Source organism: Macrosteles quadrilineatus, unplaced genomic scaffold (assembly GCF_028750875.1).
Source record: "Macrosteles quadrilineatus isolate MER2022 unplaced genomic scaffold, UCM_ALF_1.0 Scaffold_2__2_contigs__length_208266976, whole genome shotgun sequence".
NCBI classification, from domain to species: Eukaryota; Metazoa; Arthropoda; class Insecta; order Hemiptera; family Cicadellidae; genus Macrosteles; species Macrosteles quadrilineatus.
This window is the reverse complement of record NW_026542595.1, coordinates 121307989-121331346: the sequence shown is the minus strand read 5'-3', so window position 1 is coordinate 121331346 and position 23358 is coordinate 121307989. Positions and strand designations below refer to the sequence as shown.

The window sequence follows — 23358 nt, the reverse complement described above, 5'->3', positions numbered from 1 at the left end:
AATCACATAAAAGATGACATGACGCTCGTTTATTAGACATTCCTTCTCTGACAGTCTCATATCAAACTGGAAAATAAATAACTAACTTTACAAACAAAATGCAACACTACTATGTAGGCCATTTAGCTTAATAAAAACCAAACTGCTATAACTTAATCCAGTAATACTCATACAAATCATTTGTAAAATCGTTAAAACCAAAATGAGATCAAAATGACAAAAGTATAATAAATCTCTCAACTAACAAAAAGTATTAAAATTAGTCTTCACTCAGTTACAATCACACAATATATTTTGTTACGATTTTTATTGATGAGGAGTTTTAAAAATCAAGAGAATTTTAAATCTTAATTAAAATCTTAGCGGAAGAACTATAATCAAAGCCTACAGACAATTATTAAGAAAAGAAGTTGGACATTAATAATTAATTTTAAGCTGTAATCAGTAAAAACATCTGATCTCTTTACTCAATCAGAGATTATGTTGGAGGAAACACTCTGATTCTGGCAGATATCTAAATTAAGTAGATCTCCCCTTCTAATACCACCCACCACAAAAATCCATCATAAAATTTAGTCAACTAAATGATTAAAACTATATTAAGTATAATGCTTTTACAATATTCAGCAAAAGCAAACACTAGCAAAAGCAAATACTTTATAAGAATATTCTAAGTTTTGAATGAAATGATCTAAAAATGAAGTGTTGTAGTTCCAAGTTAATTAATAATAGTAATTACTCTTTTGGTGTCGTTATTAACATAATTATCGATTGTTATAGTTAATTCTTTTAAAAATCCTGTTAAAATCGTAGCAAAATATCCAAAATAAAAACGGACTGACCTAAACACAACTATCATAATCAAACTTAAAACGATAATACAATGATAAATACATAAAATACAACAAACGATAATCTTAAACAAATAAATAATTATCTACAAAACAATGCCTAGCATCTAATAAAACTTAGTTTGTACTTACAAAACAATATCATGGAATTGCACATGGTTTGACTTAATCGATACTCGCCACGTTTGTTTAGAATCTTGAATGTGGACCCAACCATAAATAACTTAATCATCTATATTGTTTAGATAAACCTTGTATAGAAAGTGTTTGGAAAATCAACACAAGAAATACAGTTTGTACACTTATATAGTAGGAACTAATCACTTATAAATTACAAATTAATTTCTAAAAGATAGATTACATTGTTTGAATGATCTCTTGTAATGTTTACAAGAAGTTACAAACTAAATTGAAAAATAATTTTTTAGTATTTATGTTTATTAAAATGTTCAAACTTGTTTTGTATGAGTTTTTCATAAATTCGTTCCCAATACTTACAAAGTTTGTTGTCTTCCAAACGTCTTTGTACACAAGGGTGTTAACTACCACAAAAATAAATACAATCATCTAATAATTCAATAATTACAACGCTTTTACAAAATCATAACCTCAATCACAATAATAACTCTTTAGTAAAAACATAATAGATGCACAGTTGTCGAAAGCGTTAGAATTCATTTTCCTTACCTAGTGTCGAACATAGGTCCTCAACTAACCTTAAACAATGTTTTTAGTAATTGTTTTAATGATAAAAAACGTCGTGTGTGCACAAATCCGTAGATGAGCTCGCTTGTTCTGTCCTCATCAACTGAACCGGTCATAACCTAAATATTCAAATCTAACAGTATTCGACAACTTAAACATACAACGCTTTGTCGATAACAGATCATATTTTGGGTAAGATATCGGTATTTAATCAAATAAAAATATAGAATTTCATATCACAATTTGAAATATAACCGATATTGCTTAATTTCTCGGCCTCCCATCGCCTAAGGAAGGTAAGGAACCCCATAGTACGAGTAAAACCTAGTTGTACAAATCGGCTAAACCTCGTACAAGAAAGTTAAACATAGTTGTACAAGTCGGTTCAGACCTCGTTGTTTAAGTTAAACCTTGTCGTACAAGTTGGTTTAACCTTTACACTCAGTTTAAGCCTATTTGCGCAACAGGTAAAACCACTTCACGGTCGGAAACCTCATCGTACGGCCCGAACGAGTTATAAAAGAGATAGAGAAACTAATTATAGCTAGTTTAAACTAAGATATTTACAGTACATATTAGGCCTAGTTTTTGCAAAATGGAAAATAGTTCTGTATATTTATGCAGTATTTAATTTTCAGCATTTTACCACCTGCTCTAAAATATTACTTATCCGCTATATATTTTTAAAATATTTACAAAACTAGGAAACACCGGGTCTCGGATATTTACAATGACGCCGGTTTCCGACACTTGACCGTTTCAGCTGAGGTGGAAACAGTGAGTGAATAAATAGATCCGACTTAACTTTATAGGTATATCATATATATAATAATACATATTATAATAGTATTAGTAGTCTATTGGGCTCAGGGAGTCCCTCACTGTACACTTGAAACTGCTGACTCTCGTTGTATCGTCAAAACACAACACAATGCACAATGGACAGAATAATACACTTTTACCTCGTACGTAGGAAAAGAGTTGTCGGTTCCACCTTGGTCACAACTCAGACTTTGGTGGTAGTTTGAGATCAGCACGAAAGAACGTTAAATGGTTTAAATTATTAATTTGTGTATCTTTGATCGTGATGATTAAAACTCTAATTAAATTAATAAGAAAATATTTTTTTCAAAGATTTACAATTGTGTTATTTTATTATTTTTACTTTTGATCAAACAATTATAAGTACGAGGTAATTAGCTACTAAGAAAAATAAACTCTACTACCTACCTTTAAATGAATTTACATAAAACATTGGTAACAAAATAAAACTAAACTGAACAACTATTTTGTGCTACATTTATAGGGGTTGAGCAGTCTAGTTAAGCCACAGTATTTAGAATGAAACCTGTCATTGTCGGTAGGCAACCACTTTGTGACTTTGTTTGTGCTTCCTGATTTGGTTTGTCGGGCATTTTACACTCTTAATTTATAATTGTTTTCAAATAAAAGGTATTCGATAAATTTGAAAAAAATAGAACCGGGTCAATATAAATACATAGTGAACTGTGAATAAAATATCACTAATCAAAGGGTCAACCAACATATATTCTTCAACCTCTCTTGACTTGACTGCGTAGCAGTAGGGATGTTTTAGGTTAGGTTGGATAGAATATTTATCAATTGAGCCTTCAACAGTTGGTCAGCAAACACTCTCCAGGTGTTCACTATGCCTCCTTCGCGCCTGGCGCTGCTTAAAGGCCTGAAACTCCTCCTTCATGGCCTGGACCCTCGCCTCTATGTTGTCATACTTGGTTGACCTAACGTGCGCGGGGTTGAGCGAGCGAGTCATCTCGGTGGGTGTAGGCGAGATCGGGTAGACAGGATCGAACTCGTAGTGGTCGTCGACGCTGAGCGATGGGCTGGGGAAATCCGAGGTTAACTCTAACCAGTGCGACACCACAGGCGGAGGAGGCGGGGGTCGATACGGAGGAAGTCGCCACTCTCCGGTGTTGCTCGATGTTGTACGTTGGGAAGTGTTCTTCGAGCCGAAGCCGCTACTGCTGGATCTACTTTCCGGGGACGTTTCGGTCAAGTCTGGTGCACTCCTCGCGTATCGTTGCGGAAGTCTCGACCTCGTTCTTCTCTGACCTAATGTTCTTTGGTTCTCTTCGTGAATCGCCCGCAAACTCGGCAATTCCTGACTGTACATTTCGTGCACACTTCGCAACGTCCGTTCTGCTGAGCTTGGTTGCCGCACAGAACTCAGATCGGAGAAGTATACCGGAGAGCGAATAGGGGAGAAAACAGATGGTGTAGGACTGCTATGGAATGGCGTTTTCGGAGTGTAGACCGTCGCGATGTGAAGAGGAGTTCGGGTGACACTGTCGCCCGAGGCACTGCTTCGTAGGCTGAGGTCACTCGGGTACCCGACAAGAGGGCGACGCCAGGACGCTCGATTGTGGAAACCTGGGCGAGAGAGGAAACCACCATCGTCACTACTTGAGGACACTGAGTTGGCGGCTGAGTCGACAACGACGAAGCGACCATCAGGTGCTCGAGAGATGCGGCCTAGTCTCCGAGTCCCGCCCAGGTAGAATTGTGCCTCCCACGGGGGGGTGGGGGTCCTGCTTACCCCCCGCACCAGGCCCCGCAACAGTCCGGTTACACTTGGTACTCTGCTTTGTCCAAATCTGCAAATCAATACAACCTTTGGAGACAAATTATGGTTGCAAACAGTCAAAGGCTTCTGATTCAGGATGTTAACATAGACAAGTGCTTAAATTGGGAGGATGTCTTGTGAGGATAGCAAGCTTAGTTCTGCAGTTGACAGCATATTCAACTAAGGAAAGTATGAGTTGAAGAGAGAGTTTTCTTCAGGCCTAAGGCTTATAAAACTCTCTCCTCAACTCATACTTCCCTTAGTTGAAAACTGTGCCAATGACAGGGAAATACTAAGTTTTGTGTTTTTACTGCCAGTTTGAACTCTTAGCTATTAAATATGTAATCCTGAAAAATCTTAAAAATATAAGATTTCTTTAAGAGTAGTCTGATATTGTTCTGCCTATGGAATTTTGCCGACAACTAGATAATATTGTAGAATGTTGACAAGTTTTAAGAAATCAAATAAAACTAGTGTTTGATACATGCTGAAAATAAGCAGTAAAAAATGTTTGGTAGTATTGTAATCTCACTGAACAATGTTCTGGCAATTAAAATGTGATGATTGGTGAGGAAATTATACTTTTATCTGTTTGTTATGGATTTCAATGAACAAATCTTGTCATTGATTGCAGTCAATCAATTAGTTATTTCAGTCTGATATCCACAAATTCCAACCAATATAATTATTTGTAACTTCTTTGACATCACAATTTATAGATTCAAAACTTCCAATAGGTATTTAAATGAATGTTGTCCAACAAAAATGTAAGTACCTTATCATCCTGTACCCAATTAGTTTTAAAAAGTAGTGCAAAATATGATGCAGAACACAAAGAATATAATGTCACTTTTCACAATCAAAAAGTGCAATAGATGGTATTCTTACATTATATTCTTCTTGAAAAACCACTAGTGTTCATGGTTTAACACATAAGAGTAAATAGAAATAAAAAAAATCATGCGGTGCTTAAAAAAGTCATGCTTTTATTCTGCTTGCAGCCTTTTCCCTGTTTGCAGATTCAATACTATAACACTGTACTGAATCGTAAACCTTTTGGCAAACAAAATTTACCAATCAAAAATGCAGTTATACCGATTGCTTGAACAATCCTAGAGTAATGCTACCTTTGACTATAGACACATAGTAGACATTTCATCCCCATGAAAAATATGTCAATTCAGTCACTAACAGAGTAGCTGCTATAAAATACAGTGTCAGTTCTTACACACAATCTTTTTAACAACAATCCCCACAAACTATTTTATGTATGAAAATCTACAAGATAAAATTTAACTAATAGATTGGGCGAGTTCCTAGCTCAGCATCTCAGACTTTGTTGCAAGAGGAAAGTGATGAATCCCCGTTATATCAACAAAACATCGAGAGGTTTGTTTGGGTCGCTTTCTTACGATTTCTGATCGATCGGATGAAATGTCTACTTTGTCTACTACAATACCCAAAGTCAAGGTTACTGCAAAGTAAAACTCATTTACGTTTTTTTTATAGTCATAACAAAATATGATGTATGCTAAATATTAGTAAAACAATTACGAGGATGAGTAAAATAAATTTAAAGTTTTCGGTAAATTTTAAATGTTAACGTTCGGGAGTGGTTTAGTAGATAGAGCACAAGGCTGAGGTCACTTTGGTCCCAGGTTCAAATTCCACCAATCACCAATGGATTTTATCTGATGACCCAAATACGAGAGTGTTACAACCCTTTAGGCCTAATGTAATGAGTATACTCAGGTTATAGCCTAGCGCCCTACTGTGTGGGGGGGAAAGGCTGCAAGACGTGACATGCTCAGTGAGTATAGGTACCAGTTATCATAGTGGCTGCCTTAGTCTTCACCTTTAGTCCTACGGTCGAGAGGCCAGCGGGTAAAACACCATTAATTAGTACACTATCTTTGTCTAACTAAACTAACTCTATGTCAAGAGATGGTGCCATCGTCCTCAGCCTTCAGAATACACTTCCATGAATGTTGGAAGTTTATCTTTTTGTTGGAGGGTAACCTTGCTTGAGCAAATCATCCTAAAGCCGGGTTTTCCTAGGCGCGTAGTCGGCCAGCGGAGAGAGGAACGCGGAGAGCGGACTCTGCTGGTCTTAGGTAATTTAATGTTACTGTTTTCCTAGCAGCGGAGCGGAATGCCATGTTAATTTCAATTCCGCTCTCTGTTGTCCGCTCTCCGCTGGCCGACTCCGCGTCTAGGAAAACCCAGCTTAATAAGGATCAACTGATGTGTGAAAACGAAAACGCTCAAGTTGAGGTTTAGCTGTCTGGAACAATCTCTTGGGTAAGCTAGTTGTGTATCCATAACTTTTTCTTTTATTATTAAGAAATCATTTATTTAATCAAATAGGTTTAAGACAACTTTGTTGGAAATCTAATCAAGGTTAGTGCACCTTTTTCTTATAATCGCAAAATGAATTCTGATAAATGTCTTTGAAGTCTGATTCTGAAACTACTGACATTGTTCATTGCGTGTTGGTTAGTTTCTTTGAAAGCCACATAAGGCATCACACATAATCTACATATTACAATTACTGCATGTGATATTTTTGAAAAACACTCAAATTTGATTCCTCATTTCTGTCACAACCTTAAATTTAAGCTAGCAAATCCATAATTATTTCAATCATTCAATAACCCGACAATTCGTCTGAAGGCAGCAGGATGATGACACCATTGAAAAACACTCTGTATAATACATTACTGGTAATGCAGAATGATTTTACTAGCTAGTTGTGAATCTGGTTTGTGTTGGGAGTTCTCTAGGACACATCTACTATTCTTGGATGTGTTGTTGTACACTAGATTGCAAGGGTTTTGTGCAAAACTGCAGAAATTATACTGAATCCATGAAATGATTAAACAAAAAAATGAATGTTTTAATTTTGTCAATGCAAAAAGTGATATTAGCTAGTTTTTTGATATTGAATTTTATTTTGAAATTTTTCATATGCCGTTGACTGTAGTAATATTTGTTGTACTTATATTTTTCAAACAACACTAAATAGAATAAATTAACCCAAAAACCTCCCTTTGATCAAATATTATAAACTGAATTATTTCTCTTCGAATTTTATGATAGGAAATATATTTTTACATATTCTTGTTAAAAATTCAACGAATCAAACATTAGACAAATATTATAAACGAAAGCTTGAAACACTCTCTGTACAATGTAAATATTTGTTGTAGCTTCACACCAACATAGGCTATTAGTAAGTAGCACATAAACATAGAGCATGTACATAACAATGAGTGCGCACAAATTGTACTCTGGACTGTACGCAACACAACACTGATTGCGTACATCTGGTATATTGTACGCAAGGTGAGGGTCAGCAGGATTATAGCTCAGTGGTAACCATGGGTTTTATATTTTTTGAGGTAGCTATTTGTTGTTTTAATTAAATTTTTTGAATCTTAAGTCCAGAATTTTAATTTGACTAGAAATGTAAAAACATGAAATGTGAACACATTTGTACAAAAGTTCAAAGTTATTTTTTGAAGTTATAAAATAAGTAATTTATCTTTACAAAATTTAGATATGAGATTTCACTGTATGACAAACACAAACATGACTTAGAAGTATTTAAGGAAAATGCTTTTATCATTAGGTAACACTTTTTTTCCAAACACTCAAAATTTTGTAAATATTAAATGCATTTCTTAAAATGATTGCAGTTAAGACCCTCTCATTCAGATTGGTTTGGTTTGGATTGGACAAGCCCCAATGTATGACTCAAACGTTCCCATTGATTTATTCACCAACGTATTATTGCAAAGTAAACAAATATAAATTGTTCATCCAACGCTGTTCGGTATTACTTTATTGTGCGATACATTACAGCAGTTTACTTAATTTTGCACACATTATTAGTGTTTTCCAAGAGAATCTATTTATTGTATTCAATTCTGATGGATCAAACGTTTTATATTTAGGATGAGAGTCCAATCTCAATGTTTACAAACAAGAGGAAGTCTACTATAACGAGAAAAAACAATTTTACATTTCTAAAGAAAAATATATCCATCAAACCCAAACAAAAAACCCAATTTTTAAAATTTAAATTTGTTGCTAAACTAAACTGAGGACAATTTCAACAAATAAATTGAACACTTGCATTCAAGTACAGTATTATTCTGAAAGAGTAGCTAAATGGGTTATTTTAACTTGTTGTGTTAAGCAGCCCTGATTATAGTTTCAGACTACTAGAGTCCATCTTTGAAGTGTGACAAAACATCAGTCTTTCATTCATGTTTGGCGGATCCTGATGTTTTAGTCGCATTTGAGATTGACTCCAGTAGTGTTACTACCAAAGCAAGGTAACACAAACAGTTTAGTTTAAATATAGTGATTCAGAGGCTATTTCCCCATAGGTTCCCAGTGAGCTATTTGGAAAGGAAAGGTGCATAAACATTATAAGCAGACAGAGATAGAAAGAGATAGACAAAGACAGTTAGAGAAGCGACACAAGCTTTATAGATCTGTGCTTACGGCTTACTCTGATGTTTACGTAAGCTCAAGACTGAAATCTCGATATGTTCGGGACTCAACAATCCTACAACAATAACATTGAATTGGACACAACGTTTCATTGGTTTTATAAGCAAAACAATACATAATATATCCAATATTAGAATAGTTCTGGTTTAAAACCTATAATGCATTGTAAAATATCATATCTTTGACTATCGGTAGAACTAGACATTCCATCACCATGTTAAAGTTGTTGCCAGTTTAAATCAAAATTTACTCAGTTTAATTTAACAAACAACAGATTGCACTAATGTAAATTAAATTTCTTTTGGATGTACAGACTTTTTATCCAAGTCAAACTGATTTCTATTATGACATGTCAATAATCTGCGTAACAAAATACAAGGTATAAAATATAATTTTAACCACTAGCCAACTCTGTACCTGGCTCATTCAACTATTTTATTTTTGAATAAAAAATGGCGTCAGCTGGTCCATATAGATGGGATGTCCACTTCAGTATCCAAAGGTCAATGTTTTTATTTAATTTTCGATAATCGGCGCATGATTATTTAGAGACATGTTGTTTTATAATTTACAAACAAGAATGCAAATCAGTTTCAACAAAAGGTCTGATTTTTATATTTTGTTTAATTTTGATGGTACGTACAGTAAAGAAACGTTTTGTTTCTCTCTATGTAAACATTCAAATTGTCATATTTTAACAAACTTAGTTTGTTTATTTGGCTGTTGTCTCATGTATTTCTACCAACAGAATAAATTAACGTTAATTATCCTCAGCTAAAACTCAATTAAATATTTTGATGTTTCCAAAAAGTATTACAAATTATTATTTCAGACGTCAGTAAAAGCATTGAAGTAAAAATATGCATGGTTATGAATTACCACTTACTACAGCCTTCAAAAAATGAATAAAGGGCATACAAATTGCCCACACATTTTCAAACAGTATACAACCAACTACTTCACAAGTTTTAACAGCATGAAATGGTAAGTTATGGAAAATAAACGTATGGAAAATGCAGAAATAAAGAAAAGAAGGTTGATAAAACAGGAAAAAACCTTGGCTTAAGTTTTGCACAATACAACATTTTACGACAAGTAAAAGTGTCAAATTTGAGCATTACAAGCAAAATACTTTGCTTAATAAATATCAGGATAGCAAACAGGATTTAATATGTATATGCGTAATATGTGTCCAGCGTTATTTGCCATCAAAATCATTCTGCTTTCACAATAAGTCTGACTGAAACAGTTTCAGATGACACAGCAATTCTAACATAGTTCTGTCACATCACATCCCGACACATTAAACTCAGTACATTTCAAAGTTGAATAAGTGTTGACAGCAATTGTCACATATGGACAAAGCTGGACATATTTCATTCCACATTCAGCCATGTCTAATCTGACACGATAAACACAAGTCTTAAGTATAATAAGAAAATTTGAAGATTTAAATGTATTGATATTTTTCAGAATATTTCTTCTTGACAGACACAAAATCGTACAACATTATTGAGAAGTTTGTGACGATCATTCATAGAATCTACCAAAAGTACATCTGATCGAGGTACAGCACAGAAATAGAGCTTTCCACATGCAATGTCAATGTTTACAGCTAGGAAACAGAACGATAGACGAAGAAGTCCGTACTGAATGTGGAAGGTTAGAGTTAGTTAGGTTAGGTTAGTGTCGATGTACCAACTCACTTCTTCAAAGGCACTTGGCTTACTCCGGGAGGTTGACCTCCGTTACGGGCGTCTGTTATACGACAGGCCACCATATTGTAAGCTGGAACAACATTTAGAACAACATTCATCAAACATTGTTGGAAATATGGAGTAGAATAAATTCCTTTGTAAGATAACATGCAAGATTCTTTACTGCTTTTGTTGTGGGTTAGATATTCTTACACAGGCTTTGCCACGGATTAAATATATAGGTATAGATTTTGAAAAACACATGAATGCCAAGTAATATGTTTTATTGAAGTATCACTCACATAAAATAGTTAATATTAGGCAATTTTAAGTTACCTTTTTTTTACACAAACTAGTTTAACTAAGTCTGGGTTTAGGTTTGTGGAAGTGAGCAAGGGTCAAAAAGATAGGGTGATTTGAAAAAATACTAAGCTATATCATTAATCTACTAGGGCTATAGGTGATTTTAAGAACTCAGGAATTTAAAAATATCGTACAAAATAGACATGTTACTGTATTAGCTACTCCTTATGTTTTGATATTTGCTCCAGTGACACATAAGTACATTTAAAATTACTAAGTAATCCTCATATTAATAACAACTAGGCCAGTGACCAAATTCTTTGAAATAATAAAATCTGGTACCTTTTTCCTGTTTCCGACGTTTGCGTTTGTTGCAGATTTTGACTGCGCAGACTGACAAGATGATGGCGACGATGAAGAACAGAATTCCTCCGACCACACCAGCTGTGATGGCCTACAAGAGAAATACATTGTGAGAATCAAGCAAACAGTGAAAAATTTATCAAAAACACTAAACAGTACAGTAGAACCACTCATATCCAGCCACCACTGGACCGAGCCTCTGGCCGGATAAACCAACCTGTTATAAAAACACAAATCTTTACCTAACAATTATGTGTAATCAATTAATTTAGTCAAAAGTAGTGTTTAGTCTCCATTGGGATTATTTTGTTAGAAAAATACACATGTTTGCAAAACCAATAGAAATGTAGGCTTATCAAAATGTTGTGAATTCACTAATTTAGGTAAAACTAAAAAGATTATTTAACAGTTAATTGGCTGTGACTGTTATTAGACCTAAAAATAATCTGTTATTTCTTGGTGTTCATTGTTTTTATGACACAAAACAATAACTGTCTGTACTAACCGTACGGTAAAAGCAAATGTTCATAGGTTAGGCCTACTAGCTCAACTGAGTAGTGAACACATTAAAAATTAAAAAGTAAACAAACTCATAAACCGTGACTAGTGTGTGCACCAATTGATTATCTACTCTTAATTGGTTCAAGTGTAACATTTGGATGGATGTCTCAACGCTACACCAAAGAAATCCACATTCTTATTCATGCATTCTTAAAATATTTTACAATTCTCTCGTGGATTTAAATGTTCATATGATGACACCAACATCCTTGAAAGAGTGCAGAGTTACATCCCAAACACATTACCTATAGACTGTTTTATTGTCAAATCTCACCTTGTGTTTGACTCTCGCAGGGACAGAGAATTTCACCTCTTCACTGCTCTCGTAACTTTTCACAGAGTTTGCCAACACACGGAAGTAATAGGTTCTTCCTCCCACCAAGTTTTTTACTAGAATAAAAAGTAAAATTTTTCAACCTGTTATTTTAGAGGTTAGCAGCGTTTTAGAAATTATATACTCCATATTATGAATACTGTTTCCATACTATTATTTTATAGTGTTTAGTTTTAAATTGTGGCCATTTAAAATGTTTAATTTGCATACCATGAAAACTACATAGACAAAGTAGACTATACAGAAGTCATGTTTATTTAGAAAATTTCATTACAATTCTAACAATGCCAAACTTAAGTTGCCGTCATTTTAACATCAAATCTATTAAGCTTAATCGTTAATTTAAATAATCAGCTAATCATTTTCACTTATTATTTAAGCTTACCAAGGTAGGAGGTCTCTTCAGCACGGATCTGCGCCTTGTTCAGTGTCTTCCACGGCCCGTCAGTCCGGTACTTGATGGTGTAGTATTGTACCAGGTTGGCCTTCTCTAGGGGAGCCTGCCATGTGATGACAAACCCGTTGTGAACTTCTGTCACCGTTAGATTACGAGGATGTCCCGGACGGGGTCCTACAAGCGAGACAAACAGTCAACAAACCCTTCGCAAGTACGGGAAAATTTAGTTATAAAATCAGTGTTTGACTCGTAACATTGTTCATTCATATAAGTAAAGTGGTAGTTACTTTAGTGTATATTTTAAGGGAAATCCATCAGATTAAGGTTTTTTTAGAGATAAGAGTTCAGTCAGCTTTTATTGGTTGAATAAAAGCCAGTGAGTTGTGGCAAGCATTACCACACTTCTTTCTTGTGTTAATTTCCCTTATTATGTTTCAAATTTACAAAGTTAAAATCTTTACAATTTTCATTTGGCATAATGCCGAAGTAATAAGTACCAACTAAATCCTGAAACAGTATTTTTTACTCATAAAATAAAATACATATATTTAAAGAACTGAAGAATTGAAGATTATTTATTGATATGTTTAACTTCACAGAGGTTTTTTATTGGTTAAACAAAAATAAACTATCAGTAAACAGACAGTCAAGACAAAAAAGGAAGACGTTAGAACAACAAAGCATCAGACAAGGGGTTTTAAGAAGAATTTAAAGTATATGAAGTGTTATTCAAGTTAATGAGATTATACTACTGTTTTTAAAGAAAGATAAAGAAATACTTAATTGATTTTGAGTTGTATAAATAAAATAAGATACTATGGATAAAAAAGAATAAAATGAAATGTTAATTTAATTTATTTTCAAAACTTGTCAATGTAAATAAAAATGTTTAACTTGTGTCTCTTTTTATCTCTCAGGTTTAGTTAACTGTTAATATTTAAAAATAAAAATTATAAAAATACTACAGGGACTGATTGTGTTTTGAAAAATGGTTTTATGTTCATGCTAGCTGTTTCAATAATCTCTAAAGTTATTTTTGTTGTGTTTAGTTTATCTATTGACTGGTCATTTTGCAAAATATTTTACAGCAGTTAACCAGTTGGTAAGTAGGTATACTGGTTAACATAATTTAAGAGGTTTTAATAACAATAAGCCAATAATTATTATGATTGTTTTCTTTGTGTAGGTTTGGTTGTGTTTTAATCAACTTACAAACCCTTAAAACAACAATATTTTTATACAAATTAGTGCCAAAAAATTATAAAAGCACAAAAACATTTTTTTATGAGCAGTTTCTAATTGCTTGAAACAAACATAATTTGTGTTCATAAAGAATTACACAAACAAATTACGCAATTGCGGTTTTGCTCTCTAAATTTTATGAGTAGAGAAGAAAATATAGACTACAAAGTCATCAAGGAGAGATAAAGAAATGTGTTAGGGAAATGAAGCTTTGAAACTAAGCATCAAACGGGGTTTGATGGGACGTACCTTTAGATCTAAAGATAGGGGGAAAGATCGTAGAACCCGTTGAATCAGTTGGGAAAACGACACTAGAACTTAACACGTCTGCAAACAAACATAAAATGACAACATCCATCGAGCAAACAAAAAGGTGCCGGGAAACGAAAACAGAATTACGTGAAGAAGTAAACCGTGCAGAAAGCAAAAGTTGTGCAAGATGAAAACTGTGAACTGTGCACTGACTATTCTATAGTGCAAAAGCAAACTAAATATCAGTAGTGAATTTTGTATATGTAGAAATTTATGAAAATTTTAAATAAAACGATCTGAGAGAAAGTTTAACAGAAGACGATTTGAATGTAATATTAGTACTTACAGCACAATTTTGGTTTTTTTTCTAGGTTCTAGACCGGAATTGTTTTTCCACATTACTTCAGGCTATGCCTAGAGCGGGGTGCAGCATTATCACTTAAATCCAACCAATTGGTGATTGGGGGGATTTTAACCGAAGACCTGGGGGACTGAAGTCCCACGCTCTACCACTAGATCAGCTCTCTTTCTGAGTAATTTTTTGTATTAAAACAACCGTGTTAATACCTTGAACGTGATTCCAATTTTGTGATTTTGGTAACCCTTTGGCTCTTTAACATTTATAAATCATTAAAGTAAATAAACGGATGATAAATGAAACTGATTAAATATTTGTGAGGGTATCCATAATCTCCTAAAAAAAATAACTAAGGCAATATGTATAAGAGAGCATTTTACAGATGTCAATTTCAATAAGTTTGTATATAAAATAATTTAAATCGTCATTCTGTCAATATTTTAACAACAATTATTCCTGCTTTAAATTTAGTGACATATATTTTTTTAATTTTTTGTCTAAAGGCTGACACGAATATTTTAAGGATGAGGAGTACAAATGATGAAATGTTCATGACATTTTTCATCTCCTAATCATGTTGAACTATTTACAGTGACGAATCCAATTAGTACAAAATGAATAATCTTTTCCGGAGTTAGGACAATTAATTTTGAATTGCTCACATTAGGCCTAAATATAAATACAAACCCAAACCACCTAAAGAGAATCAGTATAGATAACTAAATTTAAAACACGTTTCATTCAAAAGGGTATGTACATTATAGAATAAATCCCGCAAAATAAGGTGTACTCACCAATACTTTACTGCATACAACTTCTAAAATGTCTGCAGACGAGTTTTTTTGCAGTTAGTAACAACAAAACTAACAGAAGGTAAAAAGGAAATCCACCACCAATTTGTTGTGCTAAAGTTAATCCAACTCATGCGACCACCCATAAAAACATGCAGGTTTTGCACTACTAAGTACTTACCAAACCTTAAGTAAGAATGTTCAGTTATATTTAGTTTTACTTAAATATTATTTAGTCACTGCCACAAGATAAAATGAAGACCGAAAGTTATTGAAATAGTAAAATAAAATGTACCAGTGACATATTTAAGTAACCCACAAAAATGTTAATTTTTGTCAACCAACGAACCTATAAATTAAAATCCAGTAATCAAAGATCTTTTTAAACAAAACACCTGTTTGGTACATAAAACTAATTCAAAAACAGTTTTCAAAATGCCCAATATGTTGGCCAAAAAGAGATATTTAGTAAATAATCAACTTAAGCTTGAAGATAGGGAATATATTGAAAATGACTATCTGTTTTCAAAACTTATAGTCAAATCACAAAACCTTCATTTTTTTGTTGATTTACAGTTTTAGCTTACCGACCAATAACATGATACATAAAAAAACAAAAACAAACAGAAAATTGTTTCTAATTTTTAAAAAAGTACAAAAATATTTCAAGCATGCCAAGGTCAAAAGTCAAAAACCGCAGACACATACAGGAAGGCTAAGCCCCTCTCTTACCAGGGGGAGGTTTGAAAGGGTTATCAGGGTTTTTGGGCTTGTCTCCAGTCGGTTGAGGTTTTGGGTCTGAAGCCGTCTTGGCATCTGTACGCAACAAACCACCAAGAAATGAAGAAGACAGCAGAGCAAGGCGATGGCAACTAAAGATGTGTACACAAAACTGACAAAATCAGAACTTTTTTATTTTAGGTTGTAGCAGTTTTGAATGGTCAGGAAGCTATTTTTAGGCGTTAAATGATGACTTCCTGACGAGACAAAACTAGTTCAAAGCAAATAATTTATTTGGCCATTACAAACAAAAAATGTAGCCTATAATAGAATAAGTTGAAATGCACTATGACCACTTCTGAGTTGACTTTATAATCTGTTGCATACACTAAAGTAGGCTGTCTACAGTAAACTGTAAAACCTCATATTAAGTGAGTAAAATAAATTAATAAATAAAAAAATATATAAAAACTGCTACCTGACTCACTTCCGAAATAGCCATAGTGCTAACAAGTCAGCAAGTGCAGTTGACGATAAGCAGTTAAAAAAAAAATATTCTGATTTGGCTGTATAATTCAATTTATAAGTGAATTTCTTCTTAAAGTCTGATTATCTCAGATTTTGTGTACACATTGACTAAGGTATACAATTGACTATAGGTTATACATACATTAAAGGGCTCTTTTTATCATTAATTTTAACCACATATTACTTGTTGATCAAAAAGTAATAATACCCATGGATTTTCATGTTGGCAAAAAAGCCAACATATGATCTTTAAAATATAATATTGCATAATGGAGTATGTTATAAATATAAATGTTTTCAAACATACAACTTCTTGACATACAAAAAGTATTAGATCCACAAGTATAGTGTCTAAAAAGCCCTTTAGTGCAACACTTCTATCTATTACACCATTGTATTAGTCAGGATACTTTAACTAATCTATAAGTGCCTTAAGAGATGTATTTCTGTACATTTACAAGTACTTAAACCAAGTTTTGATTAATTGCACTTAAAAACACATTATAGCTACTAATTTGACAAGATCAAGTTTAAAAAAAACCTTAACTCTTAATTTGGGAGGTACAAAACGTAGATCAAGTCAATCTAGAAATCATAGTTCTAATATTTTATTTTCATAAAACAATATTATTTGTGTTTAATTAATTTATCACAACAATGTGTTCATTGCAGTAACTGGAATTTAAATTATTAACAAAAAACTTTCTCACATGTATAAAAAAATGCATCAAAATCTTTCAAAAATAAGTTGATGTGCAAATAGTTTTCATTAAAAAAGTTTAACAATCCCTTTAGATTAACCAACCTCTGCATGGACACTGTCCAATCTTGCCTCAATGAAACTTAGCTCACACAAGCCGTAAGCCACCTAATTATCAGGTTTAACTCAGAAACTTTAGACTCAACACAATGACTGACTGATTGCATCCCTCACTGACCAAGTGTTCTGATAGTGATAACTTTGCTCAGCATCCCGTCGCCGAGAGCGTTCTTCCCGATGACCTGGAACTCGTATGTTGTTCCGGGAGTGAGCCGGTTGATGGTCACTTGAGTGCTTCCTGAAGGAGTGACCGGGATAGTGGACCAGTCTGACACTCCAGCCTCACGATACCTACAGCACAAAATGACAAATGTGTCAAGTCAAGCAGTAAATCATCAATAATAACCCATAATCAATTAAATTATTTATCAAATCAATTTGATTTCATCAACTTTCACAATGCAATTATTGATGGACAAGATACTGTTAGTTTGGGATTTTAATTTCCAACCTGATTTTTGAACCAGGAACAAGATTTTCTTCCGTGAGGTGTTTGATGTGTTTAAAAATTTTGGGTAAACATTTTTGGAAATGGTAATGATGACTTAAAAATTTATTTTCAGCCTTCAGTGCACTGTTCTGTGATTGTAATATTTTATTAAGGCACTTTTGTTATCAAGAAGACATCATCATCTTCTGCAATAGCAGCGAAATCAAGAGCATCTCTTTTACAATGAGCTGCTTCAACTGACCAGATAGTGTAGTCCTGTTTGTAGTCCGGACCTCCGCTGTACCCAGGCAGCCATTGCAGTGTGACACTGAACTCACTAGCATTGCCTGTCACATTGTATGGCGCATGAGGCTGTGTGCCTTCCACCACTAGCTGTGTAGCCGTCACTATTGTTGCCACCTGAGGGGAAAAGTCAGTGATAAATTCAGTAAACTATGTGCCAGCGTTTTTTACTTTAAATTGGTGTCAGTGCAAAATGAGATTGTGTTGAAAAGTATTGATTGTTAAAAAAATATATTGTAATACTGTAATCCGTTTGTAAATAATACTATACACAGATTCCCCCCAAATTGCAGTGAATTCTAGAACATCTTCCTCTGGGAAAAATTGTTAACCTCTTCTGCGCTCATTGCATAATCGAGAACATCTATGGTCACAACAAAATCAAGAACATCTTCTAAAATTGCAGTGAAATCTTAAATTTTCGATCACGCATCATTACAGACAATTTATATGATTGCAAAAATAAAAGGTCGGCTCGACCTGACCAGGCTTTGACCCAAAAGTTATTTCCGCGACAATGTCACCATCGATATGTTGATTTTCTTGAAGAAATCTGCTTATTGTGAATTCCCGATAATCCACAAAGAGTTTGGTTCCAGTTTGTTTGGAATAGCGGAATGTACTGTATAAACTACAGACAAATCGTCAACTGACCTCGTTGCTGGCCACACACTGGTAGAAGCCAAAGTCAGTCCGCCGCAGCCCCTCTAATGTGATGTTCCCTCCAGTTATCCTCACTCTATTGCGAGGCAACGGCTGACTGTCTCTCTGTAGGCAAACATACAACTCATGTTAGGGCGATGCTCCCAAACACTTAACTTGGAATTAGTCAGCTGTATTTATAAATCTAGTAACTCATGTATTTTTCTGGGGTCACTTGACACACTTTTAATTATTACTCTAACAATCTTTTAATTGCTGAACTTCCTTTTCAAAAAAATCCTGACTAGTCAAATAGCTTTCCCTTAAGGCATGCATTTTAGAACTGTTCATTTTCATTGCCGACTAAAGATAACTCAGAAAGATAACCTACTTCCACATGTACACTTTGAGGACAAGTAAGAAAATTAGAAAGCACTACTTATACATTTCATTTACTTTAACTTTGACACTTCACAGATTTGCTGAGTTGGGGACATGTAACTAGCTTCAAGAGCGGATTAGAAAAAGGGTTCTTAGATGATGGAAAATTGTCAAATAAACATTGCTGAACCTTAGTCTATCAGCAATTATTCCTAATTTTCAGTTCCCATTCCTAATCCACAGATTTTCACCAGTCATCAAATTGACGTATGATTCCCAGACTCACCCTCTGCCACTGAATGTTGGGTTTCTGCGTTCCCTCGGCCTCTTGTGCGTCACAGTGCATCTCCACAGTCTCGCCCACCTTACGTTGATACAACGGCTCCGGCTCTAATGTGAACACAGGTGGCTTCCTCACCAACACCTCCATGTGACCAGAGGAGCCTTGCGTGCCGTGAGCGTTGTACGGCGTACACGTGTACCTGCCTTGGTGGTTCTGGTTGACCTGCAAACATTCAACATAATTGTAAAACACTTTCATGTTCTATTGAGCATCTATTAGTCCCTGGAATTAATCTTCTCAGGTAAGCTAGGTGAACTCTATACCTTCAACAAATATATTACTAGCCAATTAAAATTGGTTTGAAGATGAAAAGTGGTGAAACTTACCCTAGTGAACAGCAGGGACCCGTTGTTCATGATGACAATGTCTTTGGTCTGGTAAGGTTCCAAAAGTCTCTTGTCTTTGGTCCAAGTCACGTACCTATGACAAGGTCGAACTTGATGAAACTAAGATAACATGTACATTAAGGATTTGGATGAGAGAAAACAGTAAAAAAAATACATTTAGTATGGACCGGTGAGTAAAATGGTTTATTTAAATCTTGCTTGAGAGAGAAACTAGTGTAGAAAGAGAAGAATTGGAAAACCACAAAATAAATGGTACATCAAAGACGGTACATTAAACAATATAAAAAGGGGCCATAAAAAAAAACAACAAGAAAACGGACACTGGATATTGGCATAAAATCAAACAGTCTATAAAGAAGTAGAACAAGCAGTAATAAGTACAATAAGAAAGAAAAGTATAGTATTTTTTTTTTTATTTTATTAGTAAGTTATCTTTAATATCCAGGATAAGCAGATAGGTTGTGAACAGAAAAACTGTGGAACAGCAAGACCAAGTCATTTATGGAATGATTAGGATGGGAAAATCCTATCATTACACTTGAGGAATTGGAGCTGCTAAATTGGTGACAAGGATGAGGAAACTAAAACTGAAAGTAAGGACAAACAAAAGAACGCAATAAAAATAAAATGAAAATGGTATCCAAGATAAATCTTTAAAACAGCCAAACATGATTACGTTGCTATCCTCATCGCGAGCCAAATTATAATCATAGTTATTATGATAAGATTAAGTAAAGTGAACTCACTGCAGTGGAGGGTTAGATTTGATGTAGCATTGAACCACCCCTGCTAGTCTGAAGGGTAGATACTGTATGGTGGGGGTGAACGTCACCTTAGCTGGGTCTGAAAATAGACAAATGTTGTGAAACTTAGAATTTTCCCACTCTTCTATGAGTTTCAAAGTATTTGGTGCACAGATGGACTAGTGATACAATGTCTGAACTCTGAACCTCTATGTGGGACACTCTGTAAAATTTACTGAATACATACAAGTTACTCACATTCAACGCTAAGATATGCGGAGGCACTCTGCGGTTCTCCGATGCCATTTGTCACTTCACATTGGTACTGGCCCGAGTCATCAGCACTTACCTAAACATCAAATTATTGCAATAAGTTAACTTGTAGGTTATCAGGATATAATACATTAATAAAGCACAAATATCTTAAAAACTATTCTTTAGCTTTGGTTATATCTCACATACATTTTTATCTTGAACACATAATTTTGTAAATTTAAATCTGTCTTATCACGAACACATAGTTTTATAAATTTAAATCTGTCTGTTTTCTTGTCATTTAAGTAAATGGACTGAATAAGTTATCTCTCAAGAACTGAATATAAGACATTTAAGAAAACACTTTAATCCAATATTCCAAGAGTTTACTTATTAAACATTAAAATAAAATGAGAATTTGAAATTTTCAACTTTTTTGGAATTTACTTTGTAATTATTAAGCGTGCAACAACATTTCAATATACTGAACTATTTATCTATTTCATGCTTACAAAATGGTTCGGAAACAAATTGCAAAAAATTAAGTTTTGAGGGTAAAAAATGAGAAAAACGAATTTTTACTTCATAAAACCCTGATCTCATAGTCTGATCATGCTGGTTCATGAACTCATTTGAATAAGCACATGTTTACACGTTTGTACTAAATTCATTAAATTCGATAATATTCACACAAACTATTGTGCTAACGGACGGAACACACATTAAAAGCATAGTGTTTCTGCTTCCAGGGACCATAATAATTTGTTCCCGGGTCCGGGTCTTACCATGAGACCTACAGTAATAGCTTATCCAATGTGGGAAATTTGCTTAAAACTAGGACTGACCGGGTTGATGACTAGGCTGCCGTCTCGCCTGATGGTTACTCGTGTTTCCAGAGCGGCAATCTCTTTCACTGCAGTTCCGTCTCTGGTCCATCTCACTGTCACGTTGCCTGGCAGAGCCTTAGCTTCACAAGAGAACTGTACCTTCTCTCCCTCCTGTCTTGTCTGGTTGGTCGGAGGCACCATGATCACTGCACCTCCTGTCACATAAATATAAAAATCATCCTTGTACGTACACATACCTTTAAGAATTTTATACGAATAAAATTTATAAATTATTAAAAAAAATAATTAGAATCGGTTTATTTAGTGAAATAAACCCTTGAAAATTTTTCCAATGTTCCAAAATATCATTCTATCTTTCAACATATTCAAATTTTTGAATCATTTTAAAACACAATGAAGAATTAAATTAAAACTTAATTATTAATTAATTTAACCTTACAAGAACCCTAGAACAAACTGATTGTGACCCTACAAACAAAATCATATTTCTAAGTGTTACTACAACCATAAATAACTGTCAAGAGAAATGGCAAGGGGAAGAACATTCAAAAGACAACAGGCAATAACACCATTTAGTTGTCTTGTCTGCAATTAGAAACAAAACTATAAAATGGACAGGTAAAGCAATACACTAAACATTCTGTCAACAATCACACACACACAGTAATTCGTGTCTGTGGAATCCATTATCATCGAACGATGACTCACCCGCAATGATGACTCTCGCAGTGTGACTGATCTGTCCCTCGCCGTTGCGAGCGATGCAAGTGTAATCTCCGATGTCTTCGTGTCTTATGTTGGCGATTCTGAGCTCTGTGCCGTCGTTGAAAATGCCGATTGTGGCCGACGGCTCGACCGGGTTGGCATCTTTGTACCTGCATTGCCAATGTCATGTGAAAAATATTAGTCGAACCTCGATAACAAGATCTTTGATAATTAGAATAATTATTTAAAGGAATTAATATTAATTCCTAAGAAATATATAAATAAAAAATGTAATGAAACAAAAATTAACAACTACTCACCATAGAATTTCGGGTGTGGGAGTGCCTTCCGCTTGGCAGTTGAGAATGATGGCATCCCCCAAATTCACGTAGATTATGTCTTCGGGTGTAACGCTAAATCTGGGTGGGGCTGGAAAAGATTTTAATTTTTAATAAAATAAAATTTTGAAGAGCAAATGTATCTGTAAACATTTGTTTTCCAAGTAATGTAAATTTGATAAGACATAATCTACTAACATTGACTTTTAGATACTAGGGTAGTCACTCCATCTAAATTAAAAATTGTATTCGATTTCTCTTGCAAATAACCAATAGAACACTTGTGTGAGTTACCGTTTTTTATACTTTGAAAATTGATGTGGGAAAAAGTATACAATAGTTCAAAAGTCTGTGTTATATGATAGAAATCAGTAATTGGTAGCAGCAACTTCAATGGTGACTTCAATCTAAAACTGGCTTAAACTTATACATGAGAATGAAATGTCTGCTACTCTTCCTAATCAAAGATATTATTCTGAGATAATCATACAACCAGAGACATATGTTCAATGTTTACACTTATCAAAACAATCAGTTGAAATAAAATAGAATATTCCCTGTGTGGGAAATTTGCTAAAAGCACTTTGACTTATTTTTCTCAGCATTTCTCTTCTAACCTTTGGGAATGATTCTAAGGCCTACTTAAATTTAAGTGTTTCTTATCATTTCACTTTTAGTTACGGCCATTCTCTAATACAGATTTAAAATCCTGTGAGATACATGTTATTTAAAAAAAAAATTACCAGAGATCTTCAACTCAAGCTTTAAACTTCAAACCACATTAATTAACCACATTAATTCGGGATTAATGTTATAACTTAAATAAACCACATAATGAGTGGTGGTATTAGGCTTTAGAACCAAATGACTAACCCACACCACCACACCAGCCCACCATGACCAGCGACACTCCAAGAGTAAACCAGTTGTACCTCTATTTTAATGGGGGTTTTATTAAAAAAAAAAAAAAAAAAACAA

The 23358-nt window shown here is 34.1% G+C and overlaps 1 protein-coding gene across 7 annotated transcripts in view; it reads right to left on the bottom strand.

Annotated features, from left to right (window-relative positions):
• Positions 1 to 12: 12 nt before the first annotated feature.
• The window catches only part of LOC128987337 (protein turtle), a 230210-nt gene continuing 206864 nt past the window's right edge, over positions 13 to 23358 (bottom strand). The window contains exons 5-22 of one of the 7 annotated variants that reach the window (XR_008490231.1): positions 22363 to 22471; positions 22046 to 22212; positions 21335 to 21531; positions 20493 to 20583; positions 20238 to 20334; positions 19471 to 19564; positions 19088 to 19306; positions 18433 to 18546; positions 17738 to 17895; positions 17164 to 17336; positions 15710 to 15793; positions 12323 to 12508; positions 11878 to 11993; positions 11022 to 11133; positions 10386 to 10467; positions 8671 to 8734; positions 5983 to 6021; positions 4118 to 4189 (exon numbers count right to left, since the gene is read on the bottom strand). Coding sequence is in view for 4 of the 7 variants with exons in the window: in XM_054408126.1 (XP_054264101.1) it covers positions 3199 to 4189; positions 10386 to 10467; positions 11022 to 11133; positions 11878 to 11993; positions 12323 to 12508; positions 15710 to 15793; positions 17164 to 17336; positions 17738 to 17895; positions 18433 to 18546; positions 19088 to 19306; positions 19471 to 19564; positions 20238 to 20334; positions 20493 to 20583; positions 21335 to 21531; positions 22046 to 22212; positions 22363 to 22471 (2990 nt within the window). In the remaining 3 variants the exon portion in view is untranslated. Of the gene's footprint in view, positions 4190 to 5982; positions 8735 to 10385; positions 10468 to 11021; positions 11134 to 11877; positions 11994 to 12322; positions 12509 to 15709; positions 15794 to 17163; positions 17337 to 17737; positions 17896 to 18432; positions 18547 to 19087; positions 19307 to 19470; positions 19565 to 20237; positions 20335 to 20492; positions 20584 to 21334; positions 21532 to 22045; positions 22213 to 22362; positions 22472 to 23358 lie in introns of all 7 variants that reach the window. The other 6 variants (XM_054408127.1, XR_008490230.1, XM_054408129.1 and 3 more) reach the window with 6 other exon arrangements.